Source organism: Chlorocebus sabaeus, chromosome 20 (assembly GCF_047675955.1).
Source record: "Chlorocebus sabaeus isolate Y175 chromosome 20, mChlSab1.0.hap1, whole genome shotgun sequence".
In the NCBI taxonomy this organism is placed as follows: domain Eukaryota; kingdom Metazoa; phylum Chordata; class Mammalia; order Primates; family Cercopithecidae; genus Chlorocebus; species Chlorocebus sabaeus.
In genome coordinates, this window is record NC_132923.1 from 10782799 (window position 1) to 10793397 (window position 10599).

A 10599-nucleotide genomic window follows, 5' to 3' on the forward strand; every position below is an offset into this window, starting at 1 on the left:
CAGCAAAAGAGAAAAGACCCATCAAATACAAAAAAAAAAAAAAGTTAATAACATTAACAGCTGGTTTCTCATCAGAAACCATGGAGGACAGAAGTCAGTCAGATAACATATTCAAAGTGCTAAAGAAAAAAAAAAAGTAAACCAAGAGTCTATATCCAGCAAAACTATTCTCTAAAAATTAAGACATTCCCAGATAAACAAAAATTGAGAAAATTTTTTTCTAGAAATCCTGCTCTACAAAAAATACTAAAAGGATTAATTCAGTCTGAAATGAAATAACACTAGACAGTATTTGAAATTTTTATGAAGAAATGAAGAGCACTGGTAAAGTTAACTACCTGGTAAATATAAAAGATAGTATAAATGTATTTTGTGCTTTTAAGTCTTTTTTCTCCAATTTGATTTGAAAGACAACTGCATAAAGATATACTTATAGAGCTGCATTGATGGCCTTCTAATGTAAAGATATGATTTATATGACAATTACAGAATACAGAAGGGGGAGGGAACAAACCTACACAGTAACAAAGTTTTCCATGCTATCAAGATTAAGTTGGTATTGATCTGAGCTATAATCACTGTAAGTTAAGATGTTAATAAGAACTCCCAATGAAACCACTAAGAAAATAACTCAAAAAATATACTAAAATATATAACATTGAAATTAAAAGGGTACACTACAAAATGCCTGTTCAACAAAAAACAAAGCCATAGCGAAGAAAAAGAGGGGCAAAGAAAGTTATAAAATATATAGAAAATAAATAGTAAATGGTAGATAAAAAATCTACCTTAATAGTAATTACATTAATTGTGAATAGATTAAATACCCCAATCAAAAGGCCAAGACTGGCAAAGTAGATAAAATAGCATGAACTAACTATATGCTGTCTATAAGACAGATTTTAGGCTCAAAGACAAAATAGATTCAAATAAAAGGTAGAAAAACATACCCCATGCAATGGTAATCAAGAGATCCGGCCGGAGTGGCTATACTAATACTGGACAAAATAGACTTTAAGACAAAATTAACAGCAGAGGCAAAAAGGACATTTTATAATGATAAAAGGATCCATATCTATTAAAGAAATAATTATTATACATATATATGCACCTAACAATGGAGTCCCAAATTACATGTAGCAAAAACTAACAAAATTGAAGGGAGAAACAGACAACTCATAAACAATTTAACAATAATAGTTGAAGCTTTCATACTCCACTTTCATTAATGGAAGAACAACCAGGAAGAAAATCAACAAAGAAACTGAAGACTTTAACAGCACTATAAACCAATTAGATCTAACAGACATCTTGTTGAACACTCTAACCACAATAGCAGAATACACATTTTTCTCAATTGCACATGGAACATTCTGCAGGGTAGACCATTTGTTGGGTTATAAAAGTAGTGTCATTAAATTTTAAAACACTGAAATCATACGAAGTATCATCCCTAACCACAGTAGAATGAAACTAGAAATCAATAACAGAAGGAAAACTAGAAAATTCAGAAATGTCTTAAGCAACCAATGAGTTCAGAAAGAAATCACAAGGAAAATTAGAAAATACTTTGAGATGAATGAAAATAAAAATACAACTTACCAAAAATTATGGGATACAGCAAAGGAAATGCTTAGAGGGAAATATATGGCTGCAAATGCCTACATTAAGGAAGAAGAAAAATCTCAAATCAATTACCTAACCTTCTGCCTTAGAACACTGAAAAAAAGAAGAAACTAAACATAAAGCAGGAGGAAGGAAATAATAAAGATTAAGTTCATAGCTGCATTATTCACAATAACCAAGAATTGGAGCTAACTCAAAAGTCCATCACTTGATGAATGGTTAAATAAAACGTGCTAAGTTCATAAAGTGAAATATTACTCAACCATGAAGAATAATGGAGTTCTGATACCAACTACAACATGGATAAATCTTAAACAATATGTTAAGTGAAAGAAGCTAATGCAAAATGCCATGTGGAATGAGGAGTGACTACTAATGGGTGGTGATAAAAAACAATTGCTTCAAGGAAGGTAGGATTACAACCTCCAGCAGGCCTTAATGAGAAGAAGGTATACAGGCGTCAGACCTTCCTGGTTCCCTCTTGTCAGGCATCTTGATGAGTGCACAGGAAGGTGATGAATGGATAGTCCCAAGGGTGTGCCTGGCTGTCACCTCCCTGATTGTGAAAGCAGCAGCATGCCCAGCCTGTACATCACACACCCTGCACAGGATAAAAGCACTCCTGCCCTGGGCTCCACATCCGCAGTCTCCTCAGGAACAGCCTTCTCCTGCCTTCTCTGCACCCGGTAAGTGTTCAGCAGGCGACAGGGCTTGATATGCGATGTTAGAACAGAAAGCTAAGCCATAGCAGAAGAGATGGAAACAGAGAGATTTGAAACAAAGACCCAGATACAGGGATGTGAGACAGCAGCAATGGGGGAAGGGGGCAGGAGGGAGACCCTGCAGGAGCTGACAGCAATTCCATGACCTGCAAAGGCCACCAAGCTCACGATTCCCTCCCATCCTCTTTCTACTCAGGCAAGCACATTTCCTGTAACATCCATTCTACAGAATTCTTTTTCCCAAAAGGGTGCATCCCCTAGGGGTTCTTTGGAGAAACAGAAACACACATGCCCACTTAGACTGACACCAATCTGTCCAGGGTGGAGAGCAATGTGAGAAGTATCTGGCATGTCCCACCAACTCCACATCAGCTTCCCTCACGCTCCTGCAGCTCTTGCCTCAGGAGGCAGCTGGTCTTAGAGACATTGGACTGTAGACTTTAAACTAACAAGTGGCTTTGTTTTGTCCAGGACAACTCAACTCCTGACAAGATGTCCTGCCAGCAGAACCAGCAGCAGTGCCAACCTCCACCCAAGTGCCCCTCACCCAAGTGTCCCCCAAAGAGCCCAGCACAGTGTCTGCCTCCAGCTTCCTCTGGCTGTGCTCCAAGCTCCGGGGGCTGTGGCCCCAGCTCCGAGAGCGGCTGCTTCCTGAGCCACCACAGGCACCACCACCGATGCCGGCGCCAGAGGTCCAACTCCTGTGACAGGGGCAGTGGTCAGCAAGGTGGGGGCTCTGGCTGTGGCCACAGTTCCGGGGGCTGCTGCTGATCCAGATCCTGATGCCGAGATAAGCGATCTTTGGAGGAAACAAGAATCCCAAGGGGTCAGGAACAGCCCCATCCTGACGCACGCTTTCCCAGATACTCTCTTCTGACTTTCACAGGCTGAGCTGAGTGAGGGTTTTCCGGTGGGGCATCTGAGCTCTCCCCTGAAGGCACTTCCTGTTTTAAATCCAGGATGTCATATGTCCCCCTACCCCTGTACCTGCCAAGGATTGGCAGTGCTTGTGCCCAACCTCATCAAAAAATAAAGTTTCTTGTCCTCATTACCACCTGCGTCTCACTGGGCATTTCACTGTCTCTCTCCTCAGCTCCTTGGTCGGTACAACCCAGCTCAGGAGGCAAACCTTAGCTCTGCACCAGGAAAACATAGTGGATCTGACCCTGCTCCACTGATGGAAGGGAAGGGGAGAGTTTCATGTTGTAGTGGGAGGGAGAGAAGGATACAGGCTGTGTTGGTTTGAGGCCCTGAAACTCAACCTCAAACTCAAAGAGGGTATCAGTGCAAAAATTGACTTTTCCTGTAAAATCTGAGAGGACATTAATACAATTGGGGAATTTCCAGTGTTTGACAGAAGAACACTAGTTTGTTTTGATGAGCCGTTTCTGGGGTGCTAACTAAGAAACAGGAAATCAAGAGGCAAAGAAACAGAAAATAGGCAGAGGAGAAGCAGAATCAAAAGATGGAGGGAAGAGATGTAAGCCTGGGGAAGAAGTATAACTCAGTGACTGAAAATCCAGGGACAGAGATGAAAGCTGAGAGAGGTGCTTAAATTAATGAGATAATGGAGCAGAAATGTGGCTGGGAGTTTAGTCAATGAGATGATTGGAATGTGCAAAATGAGAATTTTAGGAAAAAGAGAAAGGAAGAAAATGAGAAGTGTTGCTGGAATTATGAATAGATATACCAAAGAAGCAAACATTTATTAATTTTGTAACTACACAACCTTGACATCACCACATGGAAGTTACAACTTCAATGGAGTCACATGTTTTGGCCTAAATTATGAGACTGAGATGCTCCTGGGGTTGAAGGAATGTTTTTTCATGTGAACTAAGAGTAACATCTCACTTTGACTACCAGAAAACCCAAGAAGTATCACATAGAGCTACAGTCAAATTACAAATATTGAGAGAAGTTGACGTGAGGGCTAACTAGAGCAGGTGGGGGGGCGGGTATTAAAAATAAAGATGGATAACCTTATAAGTCCATGGAACTAAGAAAGGATTTTGTCAAATCCTGTAAATTAATTCTTAAAATTTAGGAATCAAAAAGACCCTGAGGCCCGGCATGGTGACTCACACCTGTAATCCCAGCATTTTGGGAGGCCAAGGTAGGTGGGTTACTTGAGGTCAGGAGTTCAAGACCAGCCTGGACAACATGGTGAAACCCCATCTCTACTAAAATTACAAACAATTAGCTGGGCATGGTGGCAGACACCTGTAATCCCAGCTACTCAGGAGGCTAAGGCAGAAGAATTGCTTGAACCAAGAGTCAGAGATTGCAGTGAGCTGATTATGCCACTACACTCCAGCCTGGGTGACAGAGTGAGACTCCATCTCCAAAAATAAGAAATAAAGACCCTGAGAGAAGTTTAATATCAGATATTCAGATATGCACCAACGGGTATTTAAAAAAAAAAAAAAGAAAAGAAAAGAAATTTGTTGAAATTAAAGCAGAAGGCACATCTTTGGGCCATTGGTTTAAGTTCAGTTTGAAATCACTGGAGAGCTCTCACCCAGGGACAGTGAAGGGGGTGGAAGGCCCAGTACCCAGGTAAGAGTGTGCCATGCCTGAAACAGCCTGCAAAGCTCCACACTCGGAATGTGAGCGATACCCACATGCAGACCCAGCATCTCTATGCAGACCTGGAAACAGCATGACACAGGCTGGACATAACTGGAGAATTAGATCCTGCCACCAGTCAGGGGCTGTGGAACAAGCCTGGAGGCCCAGAGCACCTCATTCCACTACACTGAAGAATGACAGGGTTCTGGCTATGGTTGGATCAAATCTGAGGGGAGAGAAAACTGAGCAGAGTCAACAAAGTAACTTGCTGGCAAACCAATGAGATCCTGGGAATCTATAAAGAAGTATAAAAGGACCTCTCAAAACTGGAGCCCAATAAGGGAATTTCCAGCAGTGAAGAAAAACAGATGCCCCAAACTGCATCTGGGCAATACCAAGTCCTGAGCCCTGGACCAATTTATTCACTTGACACATTTTTACTGAGCCTTGATTATGTGCTTGATTGTAGGCACTAGGGACACAAGAGAGACAAAGTTCCTTCTTTTGGGAACTCACATTCAAAACGGTCCAAAGGAGACAGTTCCCGATTTTGCATGCATCGCAGAGTGAAACACAGTGGCCTTCTCCTCAGTTGGTCTCTCAGTCTCTGGAGGTGAGTGGACACTGCTATTTATTTAATAAACCCAAAGAAGGCACTCAGCCTAGGCAAAATATTGAGGCTCTGAGACGGTGGCTTTGGTGGTGACAAAAGGAAAGGGCATCAAGTGTTTTCTAGCTCCCATATCAAAAGACAACAGCCAAGAAAGAAGAGGGGATAAATCATGACTACCGAGGGGACAAAGTTATTGCACAAGCAGGTCTCTCTCCTCATGCCCTTACCCATCTCCCTCCCTCTCTCCACAGCCCAGTGAATAAACCTCTTCTCACAGGTTCTCTTTTCATCCCATGAATATTACCTATTTCATCATCTAATGGAGATTTCATCACTTATAAGTCTTCCTGTAACAGGATAACCAGACCCAAAATTTTCATCAACGTTTATAAAAGACAGTAACATTTTGTGATCATTTTAATTAGTGTTTTGATTTAAAACATTTGTCCCATTTTTAAAGGTGGTGTTTCAGAGGCAATGCATCTCTAATGTTATAGTAAAATGCAATGGAAAATATACTACATAGCTTGTGTAATTGCAATTTGCAAAATCCTGTTCAGTCACTGCCCATTCAGTGTTCACAAGTTTCCCCATTGTTGGCCTCATCATCACCACATCCATAAAGTATTATTCACAACTCAGCTAATTTCCCTTAGCCACCCCAGCTAAGGTGGATCACTCCCTCCCAGAAACTACTCTGGAGCTCTTAGAGTAAATACCACAGTCACTAAGATACTGATACAATGGCCCTCAGATGTACTTTAATTTGTAAACCATGTCCTCACAACCTCTATAGACTTCCTGTCTCTTTCTCTGATTTTGCCCCTCACATCTTTGGTCCATTGTGCTTTCATCACTTTATAGCCCCCCACCACCATACCAGCTGATACCTGGGGAAGCAGGATTCAAACTCAGGAATGTCTGAGTCCAAAATGAATGCTCTGAACAAGCCCATTATCCTGCCCACTCCACTTTGTCTTAGATCCCCCAGGGTCTCCCTCAGCTCCCTTCTCCTTAGCACCAGCATTATCTCTTCCTCCTGGTGAGGTTCCATTAGCTCCTCTTGGTATCACCATCTGGGCTGGCTGCCCACAGACAGATCAAGGATTTATACCTCTGCTCCTGCTACTTGCACAAATACTATTGTCAAAGGCCAGTGATCTCATCCTCAAATGATAGCATGTGGCAACATCTAGACACATTTTCCCCCACAGAGTCACTCCAAGTAAAAGGGGTTTGACACCCACAGAGTCTGAACTTGAGCCCAAGGACATTCCACACACCTGTATTCCTGCACTTGCCACACTGGATCATGCTTATTTTGTTATTTGTCTGTCTGTCCCATTGCACTGTGAGCTACTCAAGAACAGAGAACAAATCTTATTCATTTATAACTCTCCTGTGAATAGCAAAATGCCTGGTGTGCCATATCAGTGCAACACATCTCATTTGAATAATTGAATAAATGGATGACTGAATGAATGAAAAAATTAAAATGACAGGCCTACAGGAAACCTGGGTCCCAGGAATTTCAAGAGTCCTGTGACTTCCCTCATAAGAAAACTCTTAGCATCTGCCCAAGAAGATATAGAGGGCCTAGTAATAGAGAGTATAGCTATTCAGCTCAATGTATTCCAAAGTAAAGAAGGAAGGAATGACAGGAGGGAAAGAAAGGTAGGAAAAGGGAAAAGGAATAGGGAAGGAATAGAGAGGGAGGGAGCAGGAATGGAAAGAGCAGGAATGGCAAGAGGGCAGGAAAGAAGAAGGGAAGGGATGAGGGGAGGACAAAAAGAAAAATAAGAAATGGTAGAACTACAGAAGATTTAAAGAACAGATATTTGGACAGTTTGGGGGCTTCCTGGATCCTTTCCATTAGTAAGGTTCTCTTCCCATTCCCCTTTTACTCCCAACCACCACAACATGGAGGAGGGATTTACATCTCTCTGTGGTACCTGTGTCTCTAATAGGGGCACAAGGATAACATTGAGAACCCAGATTGTCTCAGCTGCTTGTCATGGTCATGCTAATGGTTTGGGGATGGGAAGGTCCTAAACTGAAAGGAAACTCTGTTCCGCAGGGAATGAAGAAGATCTTTTTGTTATTTAGATTGTCATTTATGTGTGTTTTACACGGCCTGATTAAAATGCACTCCAGGACGAGACGGGCGGATCACGAGGTCAGGAGATCGAGACCATCCTGGCTAACACGGTGAAACCCCGTCTCTATTAAAAAATACTAAAAAACTAGCTGGGCGAGGTGGCGGGCACCTGTAGTCCCAGCTACTCAGGAGGCTGAGGCAGGAGAATGGCGTAAACCCAGGAGGCGGAGCTTGCAGTGAGTTGAGATCCAGCCACTGCACTCCAGCCTGGACGACAGAGCGAGACTCTGCCTGGGCGAGAGAGAGAGACTTTTTTTGAGTGAGTCTCAAAAAAAAAAGCACTCCAAAGAGCCAAACCTGAGCCACTATACCACCTGTTCCTATCATTCCCATCGGCACTACTAAGTCATGAAATTATCCAGATATATCCAGCCAGGCCAGGTTCCCTTGTCACCTGACCTCTCCAGACCTTAGAAAGCTAGAGATTTAAGGGTGATACTCCTGGTAGAGATTACCCTCAGAGAGCTGACCTCATGCTCTGGGTAAGTAGCAGGGCAATGGTCCTCCAGTGAAGCCTCTGTCATCCCAGGACACCTGCTCAGCCTCGAACCTACAGAGCTCCTGCTCTGTTAACAAACAGGGGCCAAAAGTGGGAGTTCCTCATGGAGGGGAAGAAAGGTTGATGGGCATCCTCACCAGGACGAGTGTGGAGCCTCCCCAAGTCAGGCATCAGGGGTGGGGCTGTGGAAAGGCCCATGCGTGGACATCCACTGCATTCCATGAGACAGAAGCAGGGCCCCCACTACAGTTCTGGGGAGTTTTGAAACTTTAGAACTTACTCCCCATGTTGTTGCATCCCAAAGACTAGAGATTTTACTCTCAAGAAGCAAAAGTGGCCACCCAGCTTTGTTCAGCTTCACAATCCAGGTACCATGAGAAAATACTTGGTCCATCTTAAGTGCCTTTTTGCAGGCCAGGGTCTACTGAAGGAACCCTAAACAATATGAGTAAAATGGCCACTCAGGAGTAGTTCTGGAGATGATTCTGAAAACACCTCCCAGCCAGAGGCAGGGACCATGTGCCGGAGGCAGGAAAAGGCTGCTGAGGATATCAAAATCTGCACCCACTCTCTACCCATCCACACTCAGAGCCACCGTCCTCCCTACAGCCCAGTGCATTGATGCTCCCACAGGCATCACTATGTACTTAAAGGGGCACACTCTTAGGCAAAATAAGAAAAGAAAAATTGCACCCACTGATAGTGAACATAATTTAATTTCCTTTGAAAATTATAATTTTAGTATGGATAAAGTTTGGTTTTAGTCCTGACTGTGATTTATCTTGAAAAATATCTAGCAAAACGTTTTTTAATATTAGAGATTAATTGAATAAATTCATTTAAAATTAAAATGAAATTGACAGGGAAATAGCATTCAGTTTGCATCAATTCTCCATACCCAAAACATAGACACCATCAGGTCAGCTTCATTACATGAGCTGCACCCAACACTACCATTAACCTCATAAGCAGCAACACATACAGCAAAGCCATATTCATCAAGCCCATCCATTATCATGCACATTTGCACAACTTCCTTACTGAGTCCAAGCACTGAGGAACGACTCCTTCCTCAGTGTTTTCATGGTCTTCAAATAAAGAGCACACATTCTCTGGATTTTGATGGAAGGTCATGCTTTTTTATAATGTGTCAGTTGTGACTCTTATTACTGCAACTGTTGTACTTTCCTTCCCTACATTTGCCCTTCAATAGGGTACTCATTTGGCTCCCCTCCTCTCCTACCCGGGAGCTCTTTCAGGGGCCCTCACCTCCCCTGACTTTACGCTTCCATCTGTTTTACACACAGCCCATACTGAATGTCCAGTGTCCTTAGCTCAGTTACCGCCCCAACAGCAAGTCACCACCCCAGCACCACATCTGGGTGTTTGGTTTTCCTAAGGGAACATGCTAGAAAAAAGTAGATGGACAAAGACCTGCAGACTTTGTGCATAGTGACTTACATTATAGCAATTTTCTCATGGAAGCAGGCTCCCTATTTACTTGACTGCCTGTGCAGTTAGACAGTTAATTTCTATAGGTCTGGTGACGTGTCATATTGAACTCTACCTTTCACCACAAAGCACAGGGCATGGCCTCTGTTAAGGACACATGTAGGCCTGGGTGGAAGATGCACAAGTGAGGACCAGGCTCTCTGTGGTCAAACATGCCATCCTGTTCCTGGGAAGGTGGATAAGTCCTGAAGCTGGGCTGGGGTGCTTAGCGCTGTCAACTTCCCCAGCAGCCCACTCATGCTGCCCCTCACACACTAGGAGCTCCTGTCCTGGGCTCCCCAGTCCATGGACTTCTCAAAATCAGCATTCTCTGGCTTCCATGAAATCAGATGGATGTCTAGCTGGAGACAGGACCTGAGCTGGAAGACCTAGGAAGACAAGCCCAGGCTTCCATCAGGGGAGAAGGAAGCAGAGGGTATGAGATGGAGGCAGCAGGAAGAGTGTAGGCTAATGGGCACCCTCCCAGGATGTTTCAGGTGTACTGTGACTGTGAAGGTCATGGGTGTTCAGCACACCCTCATCTTCTTCCTACATATGTTCTGAGAGATGCACTGATCTCACCAGACATCATCAAGGAAGCCTTACCCAAACAGATTTATTCTCCTCTGTGATCACATGGAGATAAGATACCTGAGGGGCCCAGTGAGAAAAGACTCAGCATCCTTTACCAGTAGGAGACCATAGAAAAATGCGTTTTCCAAGGTGAACGAACTCCAAGTAACTTTTCATTTCTTCCATGCATTGCTCACTTCAGTAGCAGAGCATGGGGTCTATGACACCCACCACAGAAGAGATATTGACCAGAGGTTTGTGCATTACAAGAACATCTGATTCTATTGATGTCTTATCAGATGCCCTCCAGCAAAACCAGCAGCAGTGATAACCCCCAAAGCCTTCA

General features: G+C 43.3%; 1 protein-coding gene across 1 annotated transcript; it reads left to right on the plus strand.

The window, feature by feature from the left end:
* Window positions 1–2269: 2269 nt before the first annotated feature.
* LOC103224004 (late cornified envelope protein 3D) lies at window positions 2270–3399 on the plus strand. Its single transcript, XM_037997565.2, has 2 exons — window positions 2270–2312; window positions 2820–3399. Exon 2 carries the CDS (start codon window positions 2841–2843, stop codon window positions 3117–3119), a length of 279 nt encoding a protein of 92 aa, XP_037853493.1. The 5' UTR covers window positions 2270–2312; window positions 2820–2840; the 3' UTR covers window positions 3120–3399.
* The last annotated feature ends 7200 nt before the right edge of the window (window positions 3400–10599 follow it).